General features: G+C 39.3%; 1 protein-coding gene across 1 annotated transcript in view; it reads right to left on the bottom strand.

The window, feature by feature from the left end:
• cdh13 (cadherin 13, H-cadherin (heart)) overlaps window positions 1–27,455 on the bottom strand; it is a 353,543-nt gene that overhangs the window by 67,004 nt on the left and 259,084 nt on the right. Inside the window, exons 9-11 of the mRNA XM_067589068.1 lie at window positions 16,721–16,861; window positions 3,931–4,113; window positions 3,396–3,649 (exon numbers count right to left, since the gene is read on the bottom strand). Coding sequence (XP_067445169.1) covers window positions 3,396–3,649; window positions 3,931–4,113; window positions 16,721–16,861 — 578 coding nt within the window. The remainder of the gene's footprint in view (window positions 1–3,395; window positions 3,650–3,930; window positions 4,114–16,720; window positions 16,862–27,455) is intronic.

Below are 27,455 nucleotides of genomic sequence, written 5' to 3'. Positions count from 1 at the left end.
ATAAAGTTAGAAAGATGCAGATGTGTGACTTGGGAGACAAACTTTTTTAACCTCCTCTAACCCGAGTGAGTCATAAAGAAATTAATTCCGTTATGCTGTTGCTCAGTAGCCATGTTTCCATCTAATGTCAAGCAAATTTTAAGCAAACTTTTAAAATGTAGCAAAAAAATAAAATAAAATAAAAAAAAGCGAATTAGGTGTGTTTCCATCAGCTGGCTTGGAGAAAATAAACTAGGTTATGCAAAGTGTGGTTTCATCAGAAGTTGGTGGTATAGGCTACGTTACGCATAGCTGTACAGTAGGAGAAGTAGACGTTGTGAACCGGAAACTAAACCAGACGTCTTGGCCATCTACGAGAGAAAAATAGAGATAGGTCTTCAGGAATTTGTTTCAATTGGGCAAGTTTTAATTGTTCTTTCATGTCGGCATGTATTGGCCATTTTTTTTCCCATATTTTGGGAATATCTGGGAAGACGCTGACAGTTGAGACGGCTGATCAGTCATGTGAGTTAAATGTCCACTACGTCAGAACTTATTTGGCAAAGGTGTTTCCATCTCCCATTTATAATGCATTAACTCTGTTTCAAAAAAGGCAAAAACCATCTCAAGCAAGTGTAAAAACTTAATGAAACTTGTTCAGATTCTTGCGTCAGAGGGAAGATTTTCTAATGCAGTGCAATTCAGGAGCAGAGGATGTGGTAAACAGGTTAGTGAGGACTATTAGCTGCTGAGCACAAACAGATAAGATACAATCAAGACTGAATGTTTTCTACCTCATATTTAGTTTAGTGAAAACATTTTTGCTGAGTCTCTCTTAACTCCTGGATAGCCTGATGCGTGAAATAAGTGTTTAGATAAAAAGAGGCAATTTGGCTTTTAACATCTGTTCCCTGCCTCAATATTTATACTGAAAGTGATATCAATTTAGAATGAAGATACTTAAAACTGCTCCAAGGGCATTTTTAGACCTGCGCTTTTTAGCCCGGTTGAATCAGACTCTTGTTCGTCTTCCTCCTTGGTGTGATTCATTTGGGCAGATCTGAACACAGTAATCATACTAAGTAATCTCTCTGCTTACAAGTTAATCAGCATACTGGGAAGCAAATAAGTAAATTTAACAGTTGCTAGTAACCACTGCGAGAATTACTTAAGGTACAGCCTGGACTAATGCAACAAAGAAAGTTGTTTTTGGCTAGACTTCCTTCTTCAGGACCTTCTTCCTGGGTTTACATTCATGCTCCCGCCCCAGACACATCTGAACAATAAGTGGAGTGAATGTTCTCACATGGCTTGTAGTAATGCATTTTGGTTCACTTGGACTTTTCTGTGTGAAGAGAAACTGAACCAAAGGGTAAACACAGCAAGTTTACCAACTCATCCACTGATTTAGACCTGAGCAAACAAACTATAGGTTTGAAATCACCCCAAGATTCCTTAAGCCTACAAGATTTTTAACCACACTAGTGATGTGGCTCCGGGGAGCAATGATGACTGAATCTGTTTGTTGGTCCATTACTCTGGCTTTCCCTCGTCTTTTCATCTAGCACCACCAGCAGGTTGGCATTTTTGTTTTTCGGTGAAATGTCTCAATAGATATTGGATGGATTGCCATGAAATTTGCTACAGACATTCATGGTTCCCAAAGGATGAATCCTCATGACCTTGGTGATAACTTGAATTTTGTGTGCCACCATGAGGTTGACATTTGTGGTTCTGAGTGAAACATCTCAACAACTGTTGGATGGGTTGCCATTGGAATTTTGATACAGACACGCCCCCCCTCCAGGATACATCTAGAGCCATCATCAAGTCAGGATTTTCATTTGTGCAAAATTTTGGTTTATGTCCATATACCTACAAAACTAATGACATTCCCATCAGTTATCTGGCATATTTTAGTATGCTAACACATTAAACTACTTTTTTGTTTCTTTCCTTTAAAAGTCTTGTTAAAATGTACATACTTCAAATACTGTACAGATGTATGCTTTAACAGTGACCTTTTGTTATTTCTTTTTTCTTTCTATATTTTTCATCCATTTCTGTTTGCTTTTGATGTACAAAGTCTGTTTAAAATGTTAAATCAAATTGTGACCATTAATCAATGTTAATTCAACTGTCAAGATTAAATAAATGCCCTAAGGTGGCCCAAAGTGTTGAACAGAGCATGTTTCTTGATCTTGCTTACAAAAAACCCAGAACAAAACAAAAAACTGCCCCAGTATTCAAGTAGCATGTTGGTACTACTGAGCAGAATTTGTATTCAAGGGCCATTTTGTGCTCTCGGACATTTTTAAATTTATATGGTTATGTGACTTGACTGGTGATCTTGGGGCTGCCACTTAACAAAGCTTTATGGGCACAGGTCTTGACTCCTACACAACATTCAGCGGAACAACTCCACATTATGTAGCATTTGATACTGACACAGTGACTACATTTTACAGCACATAAAGCAGCATTAATAATTTTAGCAGTAAAGTCACGATCTGGTGGGTTTTATTTCCTTGGATCATTATTATCCCGATGTGTTTACTTAACACTATTTTTTACATGATATATAACTCCAAGGGTAGAAAAAGAGCTATCTAAATTGAGTATAAATTAGGCCTGAAAGCCAATAAATGCAATGATGAGTTTTTCGTCCTGTAAAAGGAAGTGCAGCCCCTGCTATGGGGCTCCCTCCGGCAGCAAGAGGAATACTTTTTATTGTAGCACATAGTGAAACTAATGGCCTTCCTGTTATGATGATGATGGTAATATTTGAGAGAGGGCTTTTTTTTGTACCAGATTTGAAGCTAATGAGCTGCCCCACTCTGTGGCTTTTGAGTTGACTGGGGTGAATGGTTTAACCTATGCCAGTAAACTGCAGATTGTCTGAGCAATATTCATCTGTTTACACAACATGGGCAGATACAGCACTCTGAAAGAGCTTTGGAGACAGGGATTTCAGCAGTGGAGGAGATGTGCATCTGATGAGGAGATACAAAAGAAAAAAGGTAAAAAAAAAAAAAAAAAAGAGTGATGAGAGCAGGAAAATGATGACCTGACAGGCTAAAATTGTGAATTATTGGCATGTTTTTTACCTGCCAGATCACCTTGCTAGCATCATCTGGAGTGGGAATAATGCAAAGCTCACTGACGTAACAGGATTGCACAAGTATAAAAGAAAATTTAAGTGCTGCTCGCAGTGTTTCTTTAACACACAATACTTGATTGTGTAGCTTAGCTCAACTGAGAGACACTGAATGAAAATCAGAAAGCACATTACTGCCTACTGAATACTAAGCCGCAAGCTACAGCAGATGACACTGACATCACACAACACAGAAAGCTCAATCTCATTTGTTCTCTCTTATACACAAGACATGGACAGTTTTGCTGAAGCCCCTTACCTGATGCTCTGTATCTGTAATATATCTGGATCTGTAGCATTGAGTGAGGCCACAAAGCTGCCCACAGGAATGTTTTCCATCCTGGTGACTGTCAGGGGGTCAGGGAAGAAGACAGGACCCTCATTAAAGTCCAGGACTGTGACTTGAACAGTGGCTGTAGAGCTGGGGCCGTAGCCAACATCAGGAACTAGGGGGTCCTCGTTCTCTACTTTGATGAATAGCTTATGGAACGCTGTGGCTTCATAGTCCAGAGGCTAAACAGAGGAAGGTAATTGGGAAAGCAGAAAAAATATATGAATTGAGAAATGAGCAGGAGAAGGACAAGAATTAAAAGTAGAGGAAAGATAGCAAGGGCAGGTAAAGATGGAGGGGAAAGAAACAGAAAATGGAGATGATGCAAATGATACATTGCATTGAATATAGTGCACAGCTCATGATAAAACACACATTATTCATTGCACAACAGTGAAATTGTACAATGTGATTGTGGTGTTTTCTATTGCAGTGCATGAATGCACAGTTTCATATGCTTTACCTTGACAACAGACAGCATTCCTTCGTTATTGTCTGGATTAGTTTGGATTTCAAAGCTCTGTGTAGGATCTCCGTTGATTATAGAGTAGATAGCTCTCCATGCCCCTGTGGCTGGGTCGTCTCTATCATCTACTGTCAGGTTGACCACCACACCCGTCATGCCCTCATGCACATGAGCCTCGAACTGTTGGGAAACAGACAGACAAGAAGAATCAGTGTGAGTTAGCAAGAACAACTGAAGATACCTGGTTATGGAGACTGTCAGGGAACAAATCAGGCTAGTCTCAGACAGAGAGGACACAGAGATGATGGCTTTGATTAGGGCCTTCTGTTAGGAGCTGATTTATGTACCACTAAAGGTGTATTAACACTGAATGTGAGGTGATTTGTATTGGCAGCATGATTGCATTCTGAGTCACTAGAAAGACAACAGTGAATGTGAATGGGTACAAATTTGCTTTTGGTAGCACGAATCAAGGTAAAGGAGTCTTCTTGAGTTAATAATGTTTCAACTTCAGTGAAACAAATTGTGCCTGTTCTAAATCTGAATGACTGCACTTACAGAGTACAAAAATAAAAAGCAGAGAATATGGTGGAAAATTGGAGAAGGAATTGAAGTTCTTGGTGAGCTTTGAGGTCAATCACAGTCTTGTTTGTGCTTTCACACCTGTAGTTCAGTTTAGTTGGTTCAAACCAAGGAAAAAAAAATTCTAAAATGTTGCACTTTATTTCTGGTGTGGTTCACATTTATGAAGATTTAAAAACACCTAAATATAAACAAATCAAATTAAGAAATAAAGTGAAATACAATAAACATTTTTATATGGATTTCATTTTATGTATGCATTTACTTTGTCATAATTAAACGAAAAACATGTTTAAAGGATGTGTTTTTTGTCCTTAATAAGTGAATTAATTATTTTTCTGTCGTGACTGAATTTTCCTTGCCGCACAGAAACAAAAAGAAGTGTACAGGTGTATAGCATTTAAGTGTTGTTCAACAAAGAGCAGCATAGAGCTGCCTAAAATAAAAGCGAAGTAGTGTCATTAATTTTCATAAGGAGGTGCAGAGGACCTTTTTCTTTTTTGAGAGGGAGACACATCATCAATGCCTGAATGAAAAATAATCAACTGTCAAATCACGGTATGATGATGAATATGTAGAGGATTACGGACTAAAAAGAAGTATTTTGTACCGTAATATTATGAGGATGTAGTTACTGTGTGGTTGCTACGTTTCACTCGTTTAACTCATTTTTTATAACTGCTTAAATACACGGAGTAGGACAAAAGCTTGTACTGATGCGCATACATGGTTATCAGAGGATATTACAAAAATATACAGAATCTATATTCAGATTCTTCTCTTCGATCAGCAGAAGAATTTAGCAGTAGCTTAGCTTTGGAATTCTGCTAAAATCACATATCCACTATGCTGTTATCCACTGATGTGCTTCATCTGCTCTGCTCTCAGACAGCAAATAATCTGCACCTTGTCAGGTGGTCTCGATCTGGTTGTTTAGTCCACACCAGAGCTGGATTGACAGCTTTCACACCAACCTAAACAAACCAAACCAATGGACATTAAAGGTAACCTGTGGAGTGTTTGACCACTAGGGCAATGTTTTTTCGGAGTGGGTGTCCGTTTGGTTTATATCATGCACATACTGTACAAGAGGAGGCACATACACAGGGGTCAGCAAGCATGCAATGTGAAAATATTCCTGCCGGCAGTTTTTTGCTATTATACTGATAAACAAGCGGTCAGAACACGCAAGGAAGCATGGCAACGTGCCAAGTCAGACAAGGAAGAGGAGGACTGCATGCTAGCAAAGTTATATGAAATAGAATATACAATGCAGAATTTTAAATTTTAGGGGGAGAAGTGAAGCTTCTCTTTCTTTTCAGCTTCCTGTCCTCTTTTTGCCTTTAATTTTCTCCTCAGTCATACAGTTGTAAAAATGCAAAAGCTATTTTCATACTGAAAAGCTACAGCTGAATAGAAACAAACAAACAAACAAACAAAGAGAAAAACACACAGCACATATAACAGAAGAAACACAACTCATATCCTCCATCATTTATTCCTCACAGTACATCTAATTTATTTTTCAGTGTCAATCACTCCCTAGCTTTCTGCTCATTGCTGGTAGTGGGCCTCAATCAGATTCTTATCAATGCCAGCAGGACTCTCACTAAAGGCTACATTGTGAACAGCGGTGCCCTTGCAGAAGATCCAAGCAGGCAGAATTGCCATTCTATGTATGTGTGTGTGTGTGTGTGTGTGTGTGTGTGTGTGTGTCAGGACATCAGGACCATTATGGTGTCAGAGCTTACAGTGTAATCTTTCAGACACAGAACACTCTGTTTAAGGATAGCGCTGGTCCAGCCTAGATTACTACATCTCCTACAGCCCACGGTATTGTTGTTTCACAGATTACTCTCTTACCACTTTACGCTTCCTGGCTCCATGCATTTATCTGAGGAGAGACAAACATTGATTTCTTCTCTTTCCTTTCTTTTATCCCTTTTTTATTCATCCAAAGTTTGTTTCAAAAACATACCATTCACAGTCATTTAGGGTGCAGATGATAGAAACACATTGTTCTGTAAAGAAGGAGGTTATGTTTGTACCAACATGAGTATTGTTGGTCCTTTTGTCCTGCAAGCCTGTGGCAGTCTGGTACAAAAGCATTATGGAAAATTACGAGGGTTGTGTAAAGGCAGGCTGTTGCAAACATAAAAAAAGCTTGGTGCTCATTTAGCCTTAGCTTTAGTGAACAACCTTGAAGTGATGGAAGCCATTTTGCAAATATTACCTACATGCCACCACTGCAAATACCCGAAGACACGAGCACTGTAATCACTAACAAATACACGTCATCAGCATTCCAGTGCTCATCCTCCTCCTCTGGACTTCAAACTGCAGATAAAACAAACTGAAATGCAATATTAGCAAACTCTTTCTCTGTCTCCCCCTCTGCCACATGAACACACACACACATACAGACAACAGCCGGTCAGATTGGGTTTAATCATGTGGGGCAGTCATGTGGTTGGGTGGTTGGAAGAAACGCTGTATTCTGTGTGATGTGGCCACTGGGCCCCTGCCCTGCCGCTGATAAGGCCCCAATTCCACCTGGAGCACAAAGCAACCAGTCACCTGAAAGACTGGAAGGAAATGACTAACTACTAGACAGAGCTTCTGGCCTGAAATGACTTAAACACATTAAGAGAGAGGGGGGGGGGGGGTGAAGAGAAAAAAAAGGGTCTGCCTTCAAGTGTGTGTGTATGTGTCTGTGCGTGTGCGTGTGAAAGTATATGTGCGTGTTGGCTGTTTGCTGTCTGAGACTCCAAGCCTAGACAGAGCGCCACTTAACAGAAGTGGCTCTTGCTTGCTGCACTCTCAGAAAAAATGACCACATGACAAGGGCAGCACAGGCCAAGAGCCAAATAAATGAGCACATCTTCTCTGCAGCCTGGGGTCTAAAGGACACATGAAAACACACACTGTCATTCATACATGTACTTTCAGATCACAAACACACACACTACTGCATAACTCACACATAGATATATAGATATATAGATAGACAATGTCTGCAGTGGCCATAAATCACAAAACCCTGCACTTCAGACATTTAAAATTCCAAGGAGGAAAACCACAGTGTGGCATTGATTTTTTGTTTCCCATCTCCTTTTATGCCTGACTTTTTCAATAATCTGTCCCATAAATCTTCAAGGTAATGTCACACTGCCAAAAGATAATTGGGTGATAGTCATTTGAGGCAAACAACCTAAGAAGAAAAAAGTAATATAAATGGATAATGTCAAGTTTCGGTCAACAGTTTCAGCACTGTCATTTTGATTGTACCTATGATTGTGATGTTGGCTTATGTTTTTTTGTTTTTTTAATGTCATATGTGGACTAGTGTGACTTCTCTCCACGTTTCATGTGAACATGCTGTAGAAACGTGATGCTACAGCTAAGTCTGATTATCCATAAACATTTAAATTTAGTTTATTACTTAAAGGAACAGTAGTTTTTTCATGTTTTAGTATATTTACTAAAAATCCTGTACATCACAATAAATTAGAACATTTATTTTAACGTTTTAATTTGCCGCTGTTCCAAGCATCCATTGGTTTCCATTCACTTCCAATACAAAAATCTATTAGTACTTGACGCTTGCTTGAGTCGTCTAATCCATCACGGTGAACAAGTCAACAATCAAGTCTATGTACTTTATGTCAGTTGTACCGTACATTATTGTTATGAGGTAGTGGGGTGCGGACCACTCAGACCATTCTGCACTTAAACTGCTTTACCACAAAACAATAATGTGACACTGACACAAATAATTTGCAGACTTGATGTTCACTGTGATAGATTACACAATTCAAATGAGTCTCAAGAGTCGGCTTCTTGATTTTCATTCTGTATGAAAATTAATTGAAACCAGTGGCTGCCTTGAACAGCAAGACAAATACATACAGATCCATAATTGTATTGCATGCATTCAAAAGTCGTCAGCAAATATATAAAGTATATATATGATCTGTAGTTAAAGAACTGAACCTTGAAAACATATTGATATGGCCTTTTAAATGAGCATGTTTGAAAACATTCTGCATAATGGAATGTCTGCATCATGTAACACAGCTAGCCCTTGTAACACTGTCTTACCCTTGCTATTGCCTCATACACAGCATGTAATTTAAACATTTTCTCCACATTAAATCATATCTGTCTCTTCACTGGTTAAATAGCTTGCATATGACACTGCTAATCAGCTTATGTGACTGTCAGTCTGCCCACACACCTATCACTGACGATGAATAACTCACAGGTGCTGGTTGCCGACTGTGTGAACAAGTCGTAGTGAGGACAGTTAAGTCTCAGAATTAGAATCAGAACCAGAAATACTTTATTGATCGCCGAGGAGAAATTGGTTCATGTTGGGTCACGTCCAGCTGCTACAAGATGAGTTTAAATGAGAAACAAATAAACAAACCCAAGAACATAATATGGCCTCGAGAGTGCTTTCTTTTGCCGTGCAGTAATTGCCAAGTATTTAATGGGAATTTCAGCTGTGATTATTGCACCGATTATTGTACTTATAATAGTACCATGGAATAACATAAATTTGATACAGCAATTACCACGTATTGTCAAAGTAATTTTCAGTCATCACTCAAAAAATCCATGGCTAGTGCCAATACACATCTTAGTCAATATACTGTACAGTGGGAGTGCAGGTTCTCCCTGTTAGCTAGTGAAGCCCAATGGCTGTACTTTTAGCATTTACAAGGTCTGGGATGAAAATCTTTGTTGGTTAGTCCACCACTTAAATATTTCAACAACTATCAGATGGATTGCCATTTTCTACAGACATTCATGGTCCCCAGTAGAGGACGCCTACAAACTTTGGTGATCACTTGACTTTCTCTAGTGCCACCATGAGGCTGACTTTTTTGGTTTTTAGTAAAATGTCTTCAAATGGTCCAGATATTCATGGTGCCCAGAGGTTGAATGTAATAATTGGTGATCACTTTACTTCGCATCTCATCGTATCAGCAGGTCAAAGTTTTCAATTACCCAGTGAAATATCTCAACATCTACTTGATGGATTGGCACAAAAGTTTGTACAGACATTCGTGATTCCAATGTGATGCATCATAATGACTTGTGTGATCTCCTGACTTTTACTCTAGCACCACCATGAGGATGTGGGCTTGTAGTTTTGAGTGAAATGTTGTGACAACTATGGGAGGGACTGCCCTGATATTTGGTACAGAGACTATATGAATGAATGAATGAAATGTAATAACTTTGGTCATTTGATTCAGTGATGTAATAATTTTGGTGTTTCCCCTAACATTTCATCTAGCATCACCATCAGGTCAAAATTTTACTTTGTCAAAATACCTACAAATCTAATGCCATTCCCATCACCCTATAAAAGTAAGCAGTAATTGGTGGTAGTAATAAGAAAATTACTGGCAGTAGAGCAAAATTTATAGTTGGTCCGATCCATTCAATCAACTGGAAGTTTACAGTATTGGCATCAGCATCAGCATTTAATGGACCAGTGAGGTACCATTTGGTGCTCAGTATGTGAGAATGATTAACCTAAAACTTCTGTGACTCAGTCAGGACCCAGACTAGTAAACACCTGCAAGCAAAAGCAAAACAGCTGGTTGACTTCTGAAAACACAACATAATTCCACAAAACCTTCATTTGAACATTCAACGTACCTGTTTTCACGGAATACTGAAATTTTGGCAAAGGGCCCGAGAAAGAGATGTGAAGCCTTGAGATAAATATACACATCTGTCAGCTTTACCGAGTAACAATAAACACTCTTTGCCTCATTAACATTACTATGGAAATTGTCTCCTATTTCTTATACAGGTTTTTAATTTGTCCTTCATTGCCAGCTGGCATTGTTTGCCTGTTACAAACCAGTGACTCAGACCATTTTCTTCTAGTCTGAGTGTTATGTGCGGTGCTCTTATAAATGGATAGACACAGAGGGTATAAAAAAGAAAGAAAAAGGTGAGTGTGGTACTGGCTTTCAAAAACCATCAAATTTAATAACTTTTCCATCTTGTCCTCCCTCTCACAGGTATACACAAATAAACAGAGACACATGCATGCAATTAGAGTTAAGTAAACAAACATATGCTTGCCATATTCCTACAGGTAGGACACAGCATTATACACATGCCAGTGCACACACAAACACACAAACGGAGGCGGAGGGAGATCAACTTATTTCATTCCTGGATGTCTGTCACAATGTGTTATTAATACAGATGGCAGTTGGGTGCTGCACTGACAGGCAGCCAGACAGACAGTTGAGCAGCTGTTCATTTGTCCTAATGGAAAGTACTTTGTGACACGTCCCTGTTGCCCCCAAGATTTTCACTGACAGGGAACACACATAACAGCAGCCCATCACAATAAACCTCCCGAGACAAGACTATTTTGCCTCTGAGCAACATTTGCTCTATTGCCACATAACAGCAGGGAGGCACTGCAACAGAGGCATTTGAAGTTTGCCTTCCTGGGCATATTAGTTACTTTCACACCATTACTTTCGCAATGTCTTTTTTTTTTAACTGTCTCAAAATCCATCTCTTTTTTCTTGCTACATTTCTGGTCCTCTAAAGACTAAAATGACACAGATCCAAAAATGGTGCAACACCTTTAACATATATCTTACAACAGGTTTAAAAGTCTGGATGATGGACTCTTGCGCTCATTTGCTAGGTTGGGCCCCTGTGTAATAACAAAATACTGATGTAGTAGTCATAGAGGTAAAAGTCAGATTTAGAAAGCAATCTCCCTCAGTTAAACAGGAATCGTGTACGTTTTCAAGCAGCCACTTGTCTTTCCTTTATCTGCTTTCAAAAGCAGCTTAACTCTCAGTAGAACGAGGTGTAGACAGACCGAAAATCTGTAAAAAGGCACCATTTTCATTGTACCAGCATGAAGCTGAAATGAAACCAAGTGCACGTGATCACTCATCTTGCCAGACAATCCTATACACAGTGTCTGTGTACAGGATTGGCAACTCACCTCTCTGTCTAACCCCCCACTTGCTTTTTACTCGCCCCCCATCTTTAATCCTGCAGTAAGTGTACCTGGAGAGTTAATGAGCTTACCTGTGTCTTTATTAAATTTGAACAGCTTCTGCTCAGGCAGTTTCCAAAGATAGATTTTCGATGAATCTGACATTCAGCAAAGCAGCTTTTCTACCTTTGCAGAACATGACAGCCCTCAATGCAGCTGAGATTTTTTTTTTTAAAAAGGAAAAAGACTTCAGTAGATACAGGCACACAGCATATTAAATAACCATGCTTGAAAGCACTGACAGCCATTCAAGTGTTACAGCTGATGCATTACATTAGATAGTGTTGGACAGTCCGTCTCCAGCGGCCACTCTAGATAGTTCTGCCTCAGAAAATGTTGAAACTACCGGAAAACTGACAGTCTGACAGTCCACACTCACTTTCTGCTGTGTTCTCCCCAATGAAAGTAAGTTTCCATTGATTATTTCAACACAGGACCCCTATTACTACCTCTCTAGACTGCTAGACTGCTAACCATGACTAGCTCTGAGGAGAAAGTCTCTTTATAACTCTCTTTATATGCAAATCTTTATAACACTAACCTTTTCAAATTTAAACCTGTGCAAAGCTGGTGCTCAACATACAGCAAGAGATATGTAATGAACAACAAAATGATTGGACAAGTTCGCATTATCAAAACACCAAATAAGGGAATATCTTTTTGAAGAATGGTGTTCCAGAGACTTGTAGAATCAAGGCTGAGGAACACCATTCTTCAAAAAGATATTCCCTCATTTGGTGTTTTGATGATGGTGGTGGAGAGCGCTGTCTAATACGTCAGACCAAAATTTCCCATAGGTGTTCAGTTGGGTTGAGATCTGGTGACTGTGAAGGCCATAGCGTATGATTCACATCATTTTCATATTCATCAAACCATTCAGTGACCCCTCGTTCCCTGTGAATTGGGGCATTTTCATCCTAGAGGAGACCACTCCCACCAGGATAGAAATGTTTCATCATAGGATAAAGGTGATCACTCAGAACAACTTTGTATTGATTAGCATTGACCCTTCCCTCTAAGAGGACAAGTGGACCCAAACCAAGCCAGCAAAATGCCCCCCAAAGCATAACAGAGCCACCAGATCCTCTTGCTGTAGGGGTCAAGCATTGTGTAACGAAATATAATTGCACAAACATGGTTTATTTGTAAAATGATTTGACAAGGGGATCAGAAATGCTTTAGCGTGAGACCCTTTTTCAAATCTTAAAATTCTTTATGTAGAGGAAAACTGACAACTGACCAACAAACTTAAAGCTCAAATTGCAAAAGTTTCAAGGACATAGCTTACCAGGCCTTACTCTAACCTGCTCCATTTGTCTATGTCAGACACACACACACACACACACACACACACACACACACACAAATGTATGTTATCCTTTATGGCAGGCATCTAACCTGACATATAGTGCACAAATCCTTTCCTATTGGTTCTCCTTTGTGAAAGAGATTTCTGGCCAACTGCGCCACCGTATCACCCAGGGTAAGCGCTGTGTGTATCTCAGAGCTAGTGAAGCAATCATGCAAGACCCGGACTAATCCATGACACCCGTTAGCCATCCCCCAAGACAGACCAGCACTGACAGGGCCCTGCTGCCCCGTGCCTGGTGCTACACCCATCACTGCTAACGTCTTTATCAGCGGGACAGATGGATTGCAGGCAAGCATATTCTCCTGGTCATCATAGAGGAGAGCAGGGAGCTGAAGAGAGAGAGGGAGAGGGGGAAGCAGACAAAAAGACAGACAGGCACAGAGAAAGAGCGCGAAATTGAGTGAGAAAAAAAAATACAGAGACTGGCTGTCAGGGAGTTTGAGTGACAAGAATGATAAGGTCCATCATGGTCTTGTTATGAGGAGCAGGGGGAAATAGGCCCAGTCAGACACGGCGTGGAATTAGCTGAGCCAGAGCAGAGACGAGACGACGAGAGCAAGTGCTGAGGAAGAAAATGAAGGTGGGATCAGGATGTTGGTGTGGAGGGAAGAAAGAGTGAAATAGCAGAGAAGGCAAGAGCTGTGAAGGGCAAAAGGTGGTGGGTGTGGGCGAAGACAAGTGTATGTCAGTGTCTGCTCTAATACCAGCATTAACTGGTGCAAAAGTTTAACTATATCCACAAAAGTTCCCTTGAACAGTGTGAGCAAGTGTAAAATCAAATCCCACACAGCACAAAATCCCAGAAACAGTGCACCTAAGACTAAAAGTAAACATATAGGGATAACATAACCCTTGCTGAGATTGGCAGATAAAATTCACCAGATGAAATATCCATCTTCGTTAGCATACATATCTAACCTTTCAGTTGAGAGAATTACCAAGGGATTCCATATCATTTTTTTTCTTGTTTCCTCATAAAAGCAAGATTAGACCTGTGCTATAAAATTAATCAAGTCAGAGCCCAGTCCCCCACAGAAGGTAGCCAAATGTAATAAATTTCCTACTAAGAAAGGACATCTTAACTTATGATTTAAAATGGAAGATAGATTACGCTGAATCATCCATCCTTAAAAAGTACTTACCAAGGGGGAAAGAAATGGCAGTTTGGCAAACTGTTCAGCTAATTCTTACATCTTTCATGAAAGGGTTTGAGCATACTCTATATGTTCAGTATTGCATCAGTAATTATCAGTGTAGGTCATAACACAACATTTAGCATCACTCTTCAGCTGCTTTCAAGTCAGACTGAAATTGAATTGAATGAATACACAGTAATATTAGGAAAATTCAAATTTCAATTCAATTTTAAGTTGTGAAATCATTTCAAATGGATAATGAAGGCTACCTTACTATTCTCTGTGTCCTACTTAGATGTCAACATACTGATAGAGTGGCTCCAAATCCTTACAACTTTCTAATAATTAACAATAAAAAAGGGAAATGAGAAATCAGCGCAAGAAGTGGTTTGAAAGTTGATTTTTGACTTTACATTTTCATGTTAGTCCACCACATAACAACAGCAACAACAACTAATAAGAGCTTATCTACAGTAAACCATATTTGAGAGAAAATCATAATGCACCAAAATAATGTTCACTTGTTTTATAATTCTTTTACATAAAGCAAAAACTTCAACAACTTCAATGCAGAGAGATGAATTAAAAAGGGAAAGGAGCACAGATTCCCTGCTGGCTGATCTGAGGATCTATGCAGGAGTCGAGTGGTGGTTTGAAACGCAGACTTCAGAAACTATGAATAGCTGTCTCTTTGTATAGAGCTGCGGTAGGTAGGTCTGAGAAAAAAAAGAGGCACCCTATATAGGGATTATGTTTGCTGAATTCAAATAAAATGTCAACTCATAAAACCCAGCTACAGTGGATTTAATGAATAATAACAGGAAGGAACACAATTTCAGAGCATTTATTTGCTTGCTTGTTCTTTTTCTCTCCCTATTCTTTCTGTCCGACTCTTTCTAGTCATCTTTTCCTCCCTCTCTCTATCTTTCTCTGCTTGAGTCCTGCTCACAAGCTGGAAGACAGGCTTTTAAAGCTTATATCTGGTCTGCAGGAGGTGGCGTCTTCAAAAAAAGACAACTCAAGATTCTTCTGAATGAAGGGATTTTGGAAAGTTCTATGAAAAGACTTGAGTATTTAGTTGAATAATTTATATGGTGAAAGCTCGAGAGCTCCCACTGACACAAACCCAGTGCAGATACACATTCGCAAACACACTCACAATATGATGGCGGTCATCTGAGAGGTCATAGATGATTCATGGGCAGGTTAGAGGTGGTCAGGGAGAGTGGAGAGTAGAGGATTTATACAGGGAGCTTAGTGCCTTCAAACACTTGCTTTTTAAAAGCTCCATTTCTCCACGCTGTTAAACGGATCTCTTCCCAGTGAGAAATGAGAACATTAACTGGGACATGGACATGGTGCACTCTGCACGGCCCTGCCGAGCCCTCTGAGCTGTAACATTTCACATCTGAGCTGCGCTCCTTACAAGCTCCCCTGACAACCCCAATGCATCATGGGAGGGCTGTAGGGGAGGTTTGGTTGGGGCAAAGCATGATGTGTCTCCAAACCTGACAACAGCTGTGGGCATTTCCATTAAGAACCACACAACTCAATGTTACAAGTGCACCTTGAGGCGCAGGGAGGGTCTTTTTCTACAAGACCTCATTCCTTTTTTCTGTTTTCTCACCTCCAGAGGTGAGAAGGAGGGATGAAGAGGGAAAAGAAAACAGCCATGGTAGCAGCTTTTGACAAATTCATCACGAGGTGCCACAAACTGGCAAAAGGTGCAATTTATTGTGTGCTATTTTCTATTTTTTGTGCATGTACATTTTATTTTATAGCACGACTGGCAGGTCGCGGTTTAGTCTGTTAGCTTTTCACTAATGCCTTGAGGCATTGCTGACTAAACAAAACATCACTGAACCACAACACGTCTACTCCCACTCCTGCACGCAGATTCCCTTATCTTGCCTGTGCACCCACATCAACCAGTTACCAAGATGTGTTATTATGTGTTATTATTTGCCACATATGTTCTTTGCTCACACATGCATACCTCGTGATCTATGCTGGGCTTCCCCTGAGCTTTAGCAGACAAGGACACGAATATTTCTATATAAGAAAGATAAAGGTTAGACAAGTCCTTGAGTGGGTGTAAATACAAAATACATGAAATGTATAGGTGTATGTTCTGTGAGGTAAAGTAAGCATGCAACAGGTGACTCATCACCATGAATGGGTAGTTGTGCGACTGCATTGACATTTGGTGAACATTTGAATAGTCCATCTATCCATTTCAGTAATGCTTCCACGTTAGTCTCATACTCTCTACTATGTTAGTTAAAAACACATTAAAGTAGATCTGACTGTGCATTTTAGATGAAGAAAAAGCTCCACACTGCTCACGACAAGCCCCAGAAAATGAATCCAATTAGTTGTGCACAATGAGAGAGCCCTTCCTCAACCAGGAGTCCTTGGTTCAAGCTTGCTATTGGGAAGTATCCGCCCTGTTGACATGTTCTTGACAAAGTGCAGTATTTCTACCAGCTCTAACTGACTGTGAACTCTGACCTCCCTGGAGTGGTAAACAAACAATTTCCACACACTTTCTGTAGAAACTACATGTGAGCGACAAGGGGATAAAAAGAAAATGCTCTGTTCAGAAGAAGTAAAAGAGGAAGAAAAAAAAAAGATGTTTCTCACCAGTGGATGTGTGAACTCAGGGGCATGGTCATTCTTGTCTGTGATGGTAATGGTAGCCGTGGCTGTTCCCGTTAGGCCAACCTCACTTCCTGCCATGTCCTTGGCCACAATCTCTAACTCGTACGTTGTAGTTGGCAGTGTCTAGAAAATAAAAACACAGTGACGCAGAGTTAGAAAAGCGATACATAGATGTGCACAAGAAACACAAATATCCACAGAAGAACTAAATAAAGAAATGGCAGGGATATAAGAAGAGGAGAGGAGGTCTGGAGAGGAAGATACAAGGAGAATAATGGAGAAAATAATACCTTAGATAGAGTGCAACCAAGGAGGAAGAGGGAAGAGAGAGGCACAAAGGCAATGCAAGTACAATCACTTTTAAAGTATGGAAGAAAAAATCAAGGTCACAGTAGCTCATGCATGAGGGTGGATGTCACAGAGTTGCAGTAAAATATCCTTGGCGATTAAGTCTGTGAATATTAGAGAATCTATTTGAGAGGTGAATCATGGAAAAATCATTATTAAATGAATGATTAGCCATGTGAGTGATTAAATTAATCCACTCAGAGCAAAAGCTAACACTTATCACCATGTTTTACATTACTGGACGACCCTTTAAAAAAGCCTGAAAGCTCTCATGATAGTTCACTGGAGGCTTGAACCAACCATCACATTTACTGGATAACAGCTGAAAAAGAATCAGCACTCTGTAAATATGCACACTCACACTCACATAACAGTGTTCCAATAAACACTCTTATCTCTAACTATATCTCTAAGGAATGGTCAGGAATCCACATTTTAAAGTCCATCTGAAATCACATTTAATCATCCATCTTTGTAGTCAAACAATGTCAGTATGTTTTTTTAATACATTGGTAACTTTTTGTATTATTAGAATGAACAAAAAAGGTCTTTGGGGAAATATTAGAAATGCTCTTTTTTGTCTCAGCCAGCTGGAGGAGCATGTCGGAGACTTGTCTGATTGACATTAGCTGGCAGGCTACTGGTGTCACGCCACACAGAACAGAGACAGAGTAAACAAACTGCTGTAGCTACAAGCCACAGTTTGTTTCTAACAGGGATTTTGAAGAGCAGGGACCAAACTAGCAAATAATCTGTGACATTTACAGGTACGTTTACATGCTGTTTAATGTGCTGCAGCCGAGCAGCTAATTGTCTATCTAGCCTGCAAGCTGAAGTTAGTAGTAGACTTTTGTCCTGGTTTGTTTGGTCGCTTGTACAACATGCTAAGGTGTAGGACAAGAAGTGTGTTCATATTTGTAAGTTAGATAAGAAAACTTTAGCAGGAAAGCTAATGTGGGTTGTTGTTGCTGAGTCTGTTGTTCTTGTGTTGTGTAGCAGGATGCTATCAGGCTCAGTGTGACGGTCTGCCCTGCATATGATCGAATGCCACGTTATTGCTCTGACTTGCTGTATTGAAATAAGGTCTCCCTTTTGGTTTCACAAGACAGAGATCACAAGACAAATAATTTACAGAGCTGATAATGGTAGACAAATGTCATTTAATTCAGTTGGACTTCAAAATTCATACATCTAAGTACAGATAGTGTGGTGATAAAGAGAGAAAAAAAAAAAAAAAAAAAAAAAGCTATGCAGTACAGAATCAAAGTGTAAGCGTAGATCTATTATGCAAGGTATTACACTGATCCATTTTAAAGATTCCCAAAGGCTCAAAGTTGTTTTTTTACACACATTTTCCACAATAATTTGAGGCATCAAAGATCAAGGTTTCTAGGCCCTGTCTGAAATGACAAATATTTTCCTCCACATAATGTGTAAAATCATAGTGTTCACTTAGGGCCTCTGCTGTGCTTTAAGAATCTTCACACCTGTTTTTAGTTATTTTTGTTGTCATTGAGTATTAGAGATAAAATAACAAGCTGAACGTTAATGAAACCCAAATTCAACCAATGTCAAGTCATGCTTACAAAACAAAACGAAGTCTTATGATTCTATGTTCCTATGCAAACTAGGTCTGCTGAGGCATCTGTCCTTAGATATGTAATCCATTAACTGGCCTGCCAGCATCTATATAAAAATTTATGTAACAATATTTGAGAAATATAGTTTATACAGTGAGAGGATTGCGTTCTTAATGATCATAACAGCAATAATTTGTTGCCATAAGTCATGCCTAATAGAAATGTTGATTCTAGTGAATAAATAAAAGAAGGTAGGGGCTGTAAATCCAACATTTATTTATCTGCTTCAGTGTTTTCTCCCTACTGGGGGTGTTAACTGTCACATGCTGAATAAACTTCATCCATCTGTCTCACTGAAAATGCTGCTGGAGCTCTCGCCTGCATTGTAGATTCACCTCTGCTCTGAGTGCATGTCTACTCCTCTCACTGACCCCTGGAACAAAACAGGGGGGAGCTGTCACACACACATTAGTACACCAGAGTGCACACACACACAGAATCAGAAGAAAAAACACAACAAAATGATCTAAAATGTTATTATATGCTTAACTTTTCCTTGTTTTGTTTTTGCAATAACATCATAAAGAGAAGACAGACTTTTCATTAGGCCCTTGTTTAACACACTAACTGAAATGCCTATAGGAGGGCATTTATAGGCCAGTTGATAGCCAACTAAGGTACTGCTCCAGATGAGCCTGTTTTACAGTGTAGTTACATTAGACGGCTGTTCCAGCTCCTTGCAAAAGTGTTTTGTCAGCAAGGGAAAAATTAATTTGGACTTCATGTCATTTTTTTTTTTACAATGTTGCCTAGTTGGATATATGCAGTAAGTTCTGTAGTAAAATGATATTAGTGCTACATTATTTGTGATTTCAGATCACAGATGGCAATGATAAAATTACTTTATAATTGTCAAGAGCGTTCATCTCTTGCATTTGAATATACGTTGCTATTCACTACATACACTCTGATTATTAACTCCACCAGATGTAAGTCTGGTCCACTAAAGTTAGGCACGATACGAGATGAATAAATCTCGTTAGCTTCGCCACCATCTTGACAGTAGGGGCAATTGAGTGAGATTCAACTCTTTCTTTGTTTGTGAGGGGAGAGGGAGGTAGGGAGGGGTTTTATTTTGTGTAGTGTGATACAACAAAATGTTCTAAAAAACCCCCAATAAATTTAAATTGAGAAATTTGGACTTTTGGACTCTGTTTATTGTTCCTTTATTAAGTTTATACAGTTAAGACAAACCCAGGAGGACATTTCCTCCATTTCCAACCGCAAGTTGGGACATTTTTATAAAACCGCAACAACGATAGACGTGGTGTTTACTGTTGCCATGACAATGAAGGATGTGTAAATTTAAAGAAGTAGAAACCATGTTTCAAGTGATCATTTTAACCCAAACCCTGATCTTTTCCTAAAATTTACCAACTGGTTTTTGTGCATAAAACCTAACCAGACAGTAAGCACAGTATTTTCACACCATTATTTTTTAACAGTGATTTATAACGGTTGTTGCTGGCATGAAAGACACTTCCAACTGGAATTTCACTAACTGCCGTTATACTACATGTTGAAAAATGCATCTAATAATGACACAGATGGGTTTCATAGGAGTAAATTGAAAGCCTGGTGCGTCAGTATTAGATGCTGACCGCGTGACAAAGCGGTGGTATTTGAGGACATGGGAATGAGAACGGGTTGGTTCTGTCCTCATCATAGATATTGCTCTAATCAATTTCATCTGAGGCAGGCGGGGGGAGATCAAACGATCAATGGCCAGACACCTTCAGGCTCATTTTAATTATCACATCAACTAGAGTTTAGACAGAATCAAAGATTATTCACTGAAATGACGTATTGAGGTTAGGTGCAACATAATGTGTGGACACTTAGACATCTTGAGTGTTGAAACTGAATTTTCATTTTATTGATCAAGAGTAGACCATGGAAGGTAAAGTTACACGTAACATAAAATCCTATAAATGTCAAATTAACTAAACCAGGACACGACACCATTTGAATGCATTTAACTGCCCGTTTTTATTTACTGGGGACTTTCTATACAGAAGAAATTACCAGCCTAGAGGCTAGTGCCGCCTCCTGTTGTAAACTCCATCCATTCAAGCAGCTGCTCCAAGGGAGATTGTGGAAAGAGGAAGACAATAAACAGGTGTTTCTATCAATAGTTTGTCACACATAGTGGGTGACAGAGGTGTCCCTCACAACCAGCTCCTGCTCGATCAAACACTGTGCAGGCAGATGGTGCTCCACGGACCTGTGAGTTTATTAAACTCATGCACACAATCACACATATACACACACATGCCAACTCTAAGCACTCACACACATACACACACACCTGCACACAGACATACACTTTAGCCCTCCAGCTGGAGAAGAGCAGGGCTCTGGGATACCTGCAGTCTCAGTGGTGTCTAAACACATTGAGCGTGGCCTCCTCTGGCAACTGACAACGTCTTAATGAGTATTTCCTGAGTCTCAACTCAATTATAAACTCCCTGGCAGTACCTGGCCAAGAAAAGATGTTCACATTCACTCTGGGCTAGAGTTACAGCAACGGGGAATTTTCCCTCCAGGTGTCAGAAAACTTCTACTGGCATAGTGTTGATTGAGATACTCGTCTCAGTCAGCCCCTTCATTTTTCAGCCTCTTTTTAATTTGCCTGGAAACACTTGATTAGACTTTGCAAGCGGCAGTGATGTTATAGACAACTGAAAAGTTAACATTTTGCTTTTTCTCTTGTGGGATTTTGTAGAAAAAAAAATCTGATGGACGGCAGCATGTTCACGTCTACATAAAACATTGGTGGTCAAGCTCATACTCCAGCTTTATCTATTCTGTGTCTCTCCATACTGTAGTTTTAACATGTTTATTCATTTGCTCCCAGTAATTTTTCTTAATACCAGAGGAGTAGTCAAAAGATATTATCACTTATTAACGTAAAGTGGGATAATTTTGGGACTATATTATATCATGGTATGGTATCAAAATAAATAATTTCAAGCCAGATATAATTAAAAATGAATAAAATTTGTAAAGTAATAGCCTAAATTAGCTGTCCTGTGAGCTAAATGCTAATGTCAGCATGTTATCATCCTCACAATAACAATGCTAACATGAAGATGTCAAGCCAGTATGTTTACCATGTTACCATCTTAGTTTAGTGCGTTAGCATGCTAACATTTGCCAATTAGCACAACAGAAAGTATAGCTGAGACTGATGGGATTCATTTTGCAGGTATTTAAATAAATAAAATAAAAAAATAAAAAATGACATGATGATGGCACTACATGAAAAGTTAAGTGAAACTTGTAACTTGTTGGTGGCACTAACATCAGAGGATCATCAAAGTCATTAGCATTAATCCTCTGGGGATCATAAATGCCCGTACCAATTTTCATGGCGATCCAGCCAGCCTCTATCAAAGTGGCAACACTGATCTCAGCCACAGCACACAGCCCTGCAGAGTTTACTGTTGAATGTGGTATGTGGAAAAAGTTTAACAATGTGCACACTGGTGTTGATTGACTGAGTAAAGGCAGCATAACCTTCGTCACCTTTGCATCATCGAAATCGAATGTGATCTTTGGTGAACTCTTGCACTCAGAGTGACAGAAATCCCTGTATCCACTTTAAGAATAGCACTGCCTTTTTTTCCCAATGTGCAGTATAATTTTCTTTGTAAAATATAAGTGGGAGAAAAACTAGGAAGCCACAAGTGATTTCATTGAGCGATTGTGTTTGTGAAAGCTGACGTGAAACTGAACAAAGAGCTAATGAAGTCGAGCGTTTCAAATGATATGACAGGCCTTGTTTCAGAGACATCTGATCTGAGAATGACATTTCAGACCGTCACATTCTGCCTTGAAAGGATTTCATCAAAGCCCCTCGAGTAAGGGCTGATCTCTGGCACAAAGCAAGGGAGAGGATGAGAGTAAGAGAGAGAGAGAGGACTGGAGAGGGATAAGTGAGGAAAGGAAAAGAACAGAATAAGAGAGAAAGACAGCGGCCTGACATCTGAGACACCACATTAACTCTCTGAATAGGTGTGATATTATAATCAAATTGGCAGTGGGTTCTTTGTTCTCCCCTGGCCCTTCACTAGTGCTCGCTGTCAGCACCAAGCCACTGGCTATTCTTCAGGCCTCTTTTCAAATGCTTAGAGAAATGATGACAGACATAAAAAGGCTTAGAAAAAAGTCCAACTGGAGTTATATGAAAACCCACTAGTGACAGTATTTCTACAAGAGCAACATTATTCCTCTTACCTTTACACCTTCATCTGCTTCATCCCTCTTCCCCTCCACCTTTTTTTTCCTGGTGGAGAGCTCTTTTTCTCTACAATTCATACATTTTCTTTTGTCCTTGGCATTGAAAAGACAGTCTCATTATGCGACTACTAAACTGTATATTCAGAGGTCCTAGAATTGGGTCTGTTCCCTCTTTAATTAAGCTCTATTTTCTGCTTTTCATTCTTGGTGTAGACATTTGTTTGGGTATAAGAAAAATACACACAAATGTATGAGTTTTTGGGATGCATCTCTTGAGACTGTTGCTTCAGGTGTTTACATCCATCATTGTCAAAGCCCATTCATACTCTTTGCCTTTGTATTCCTGTGATGTATGGGGAACTGTTATACTAATCTTTATGAAGATGTAGGACTGAAAGCATCAGTTGACCTGTTTTCTGTCAGCATTGCTCAGGTAAAAGCAGAAACAGATGAAAAATACAAAAGTATCTTGACTGATATCCCAGAGGATATGAATATTATATCAAACTAGCTATGCACTTTTTTCCCCCAATTTCACCTCTTTGATCTTAAATATACCTGTCCTGTTGCCAAATGCTCAGAACTTTAAGTGGGGGGTATGGCTAGACAGTAGAGTAGACATCTCATTAGGTAATGGCGTGCTGTCTGCTTTGCTGTGCTTAGTGGGATGCAAGCCAAATTATAAGAAACACTCAGCAAGATGCAGATCTCAGATCGACTGGAGTAAAACCAGTTTACAGCTGGGATCACAAGCGTTTTCCCTTTCAAGTATTGTACAGGGGGTTGATTCTGTGGTGCACAGTAGGTGTGTGCGTTTGTGAATGTGTGGTTGATTCCAGCCATAATAACTCAATTCAAGGTACGCTAGTCACGGTGTGTGTTTGATATTTTGTAACTCCTGCTACTGCTGCCATGTCAGTGTTAAAGACAGAGTCTCATGTTCAATTTAGTAATGCATATGTATTAATAAAGTAATTTCTGACAATTATTAGACTCCAAACTTAGTCTCTCTCTCTCTCTCTCTCAAACGTTTTAGTTCCACTTCACCTCACAGGTCGCTGGCAGCCTCCTGCACTCCACCTCTATAGATATATGATTAATCACTTTGACAATAGTTAATTGCAGTAGGACGGCAGCCACGTGAGGCCCCTTATCTGGGCCACTGCAACCTACGCAAGTGATCTATTTCTTTCATCATCTTAAGCATGGTTAGCATTCCACTGGCGGAGAGAGCAAGAGGAATATGCAGGCGGTAGTGGGAAGGTGACACATTGATAACAGAGTTTAATCTATCTATCTATCTATCTATATATATATATATATCCTTTCTTAAGTACAATTCTAAACTGAAATTTTGATAACTGCTGTTCCTATGGTGAGATTACATCAATCAGTATGTGAGTTTGAATGGGAAAAGAGCAAAGGCCTCAAATCTCTTAATGACTTAAAATGAATGAATTTAAAAACCTGTGTTGAGGAGAGTTTAAAGAAAAGAATCATTGCATGAGACTGCAAGGGCAGTTTTCCATTTAGCCACGGAGTCCTCAAATTGAACTCAAAGAAATATTAAATGAAAAATAAATGATAGGACATTAATTATTCTTAAGTCTTACATGTGCAGAACAGAAGGAGCATGATGTAAAAGGTTGTCAGCTGTGAAATGCCCAAAGGTCCATTTTCCACACCTGACATTAAAAAAACAATCTTCTCTGTATAATGAGTAATATTTTTTTCTATCTTAAAAGGCTGTGTTTCAAAATGGTTGACATAGTGTTTAACAACATCTTTTCACTTGTCGCTATCTCTTTTGAAATTAGGATTTATTGATTTTTTTAAAAATGATTTGCATTTTAAACTTTTCACACCCAGCTTGCAACTACAGCCTTAGGCATGTCCCTCCAGATTGACCATGTAACCATGTCTCTACTGACTGATGCAGCATTTAGCTTTGAAAAGTTCAAAGAGAGGTAATATTATAAATAAATTATTAATCTCAATATTGAGATTTTCCTGTTATTATAGATGAGTGAGAATGAATCTGTAGTACATCAGTTTAATAAACATGTAGAGCAGCAAGCGTGCTTTACGTGTGATCTTACAGCTAGACCATTTTACTGCACAGGGTTTACCTGAAATCTCATTGGTAGAATTCACAGGCTATTATCTTGACTTCAGCCTCCATCATTTATAACTAACCTCGCCGCATACAAATGAGAGAGCAGTTAATCGACTGTAAGAATGAGATGATCCAGCCTTGATGCTAAACACACTGATACAGCATTATATTGCAGGAACGAACCTCTGCTGCTTGATTCTATTTTCTCACAGTGTCATGGTTCCACAAAGACCATTTTTCAAACTGGGAGCAGAGATATGCCATCTATCCCCCCGGGGACATCACTGCTCCAAAAAAAGACAATACATGACTCAGAGAGGATTGGTCAAGCTTTTAAACCTAAGGCGTTTCTTGGATATTTCTTGTTCACTATCAGTCACACAAAAGCAATAATACCTGACAAATCCTGCAAAAACTTCTTTGTATACATGTTACTTGGTGATGCTCACCAGTTAAAAGTCTTTCATTTGAAGACTAGAAACACAAACTACAAGAAGCAGTCATCATGGAAGTTGTATATTATCTCAATGTCAGTATTAGTGTAAAATTGCAAACAGTATCAGGGTTTGCAGACAGCTCTTCGGAACAGAGTATTGTATAAACACTATGTAAACCACAAAACAAACTGTAGTAGCAGGATTTAACTTCTATTTCTCATTTTAATGATTTAATACACAGCTCTGATTCAGCTCAAAGACTCTCTCTGGGATACTAATGCAGTCTGTTTTACATACAATTGCTGTGAGTTCATCAGAAATCTAAATAACAATAAATTTTGTCACACCAACTGCTGAACTCACTCAGTGAGAAAGACAAAACAAAACATAAAACATAGTTGTGTGACACATGACTCCCAGTTTCAACTCTATCACCTAGGGGGACTGAAAAGCACTACAATAATAGATTTTTCTCCAGCAAAGTAACTGTGTGGAAGATTAAATATGTAAATGGGACAAGATCCAAAATGACTAGAACATAATTTCATGGATTTGACAGAAGTGCCATTTCTAATATTCTTTCAGGAAGCAAGCCCAAGGCTTTAAGAAACAAATTAATCATCTTAAATGCCTTTCAAATTTTGTCGAGCAGTGCTGTAAAACTACCAAAAGCTACAAATCCTCCTGTGCCTTACCTCGTGTAGCTCTTGATATTCAGTTAGATTTATCTGACCGAGGCACTGTACGCTAATCAGTGCTGTGACACAAACAGGCAGGTTTGTTGCCAATTATATCATGTTACTTACAAGAGGAAATGTTTATTGTGTTGGCAATGAAGGCAACGCTATGGCTACGTGGTGAGCCAGCAGTAGTCTTACCTAGAGGGAAACGTCAGTATTTTCCAACCTAGTTCCTATTTTCCAATCTTTATCTGTCTAAGTGACTAATAGGGACAACAATTTGGTCCAGCTTTGAGCGAGAGCAGTTCAGTCAGCAGCCATGACAGGAGTGCTGGGAGGAGTTTGTTCTGTTTGGGTACAGAGAGTGTAGCTTAGTGTTATCTAAAAGATTTCCAAAGTCAAAAAATATTGCGGCTAGGGGGCTCTCTCTGACACACCAGAACTCTGCTGCAGACACTGACAGTCAGTATAAGCCTGTTGCTTTCTAGCCCTCCTTCACAGATAGTAGAGCTGCCTGTCTTGCTGCCCACTTTCCTGTTTCTGGTACTGCTCTTTGGCTTCTCTTGGCAGTAGCTCTTCAGCTGCAGACTGAAATACATTATAGCTGTATTTTGAGTGTCAGCCATAAACTCCACAATAATGTGGTTGTCTATTATCTATTCTATGGAGATACCAGAGCAAGCAGTTACTGATTGTCTTTATGAAAATAAACCTTGAGTTTTACTCACTTTCTCCTCTGGAGAAGTGAAGCCCACTTTTCAAAATGACCTCCTTGAGCAGATGTGTGTGGGAAACTTGAAAACATGAAAAAAATGTGCTCCACTTTCAGCTTGTTGTTTCAAAATAACACCTTTTTGCAGTAATTGGCTGGGATTCCTCACTACACACTCACAGGATATATTGAGATGGTTCTTTCTCATGCACTACACTTTGCTGTGTAATGCAAGGATTAAAGTGTTAAATCGGTGAATTATCCCTTTAATATATGGGGGCAATGATGGTAAATAACGTTCAGAATGCAGATGAGGGGTGGATGCAGTGCAGAAAGTCTTGAAAGTCCCATTCTTGTAATCCATTGTTTATTATGTAGTCTCTCATCTGCCAGTTTATCGTAGGGGTATAAAACCATTGTTCCAAAGCCAACTGAACGGGTAAATTGACACGCCAGATGGTTTGTTACACAGAACCATCTGAGAAGTCGTTCTTGTAAACTGTTTGGAAAAAGGCAGGCACTTTCAAAAAATACTTGGCAGT

The sequence above is a fragment of the Thunnus thynnus genome, chromosome 5, assembly GCF_963924715.1.
Source record: "Thunnus thynnus chromosome 5, fThuThy2.1, whole genome shotgun sequence".
NCBI classification, from domain to species: domain Eukaryota; kingdom Metazoa; phylum Chordata; class Actinopteri; order Scombriformes; family Scombridae; genus Thunnus; species Thunnus thynnus.
The sequence above is the reverse complement of the archived record's forward strand: the minus strand, read 5'-3'. Positions and strand labels throughout refer to the sequence as shown.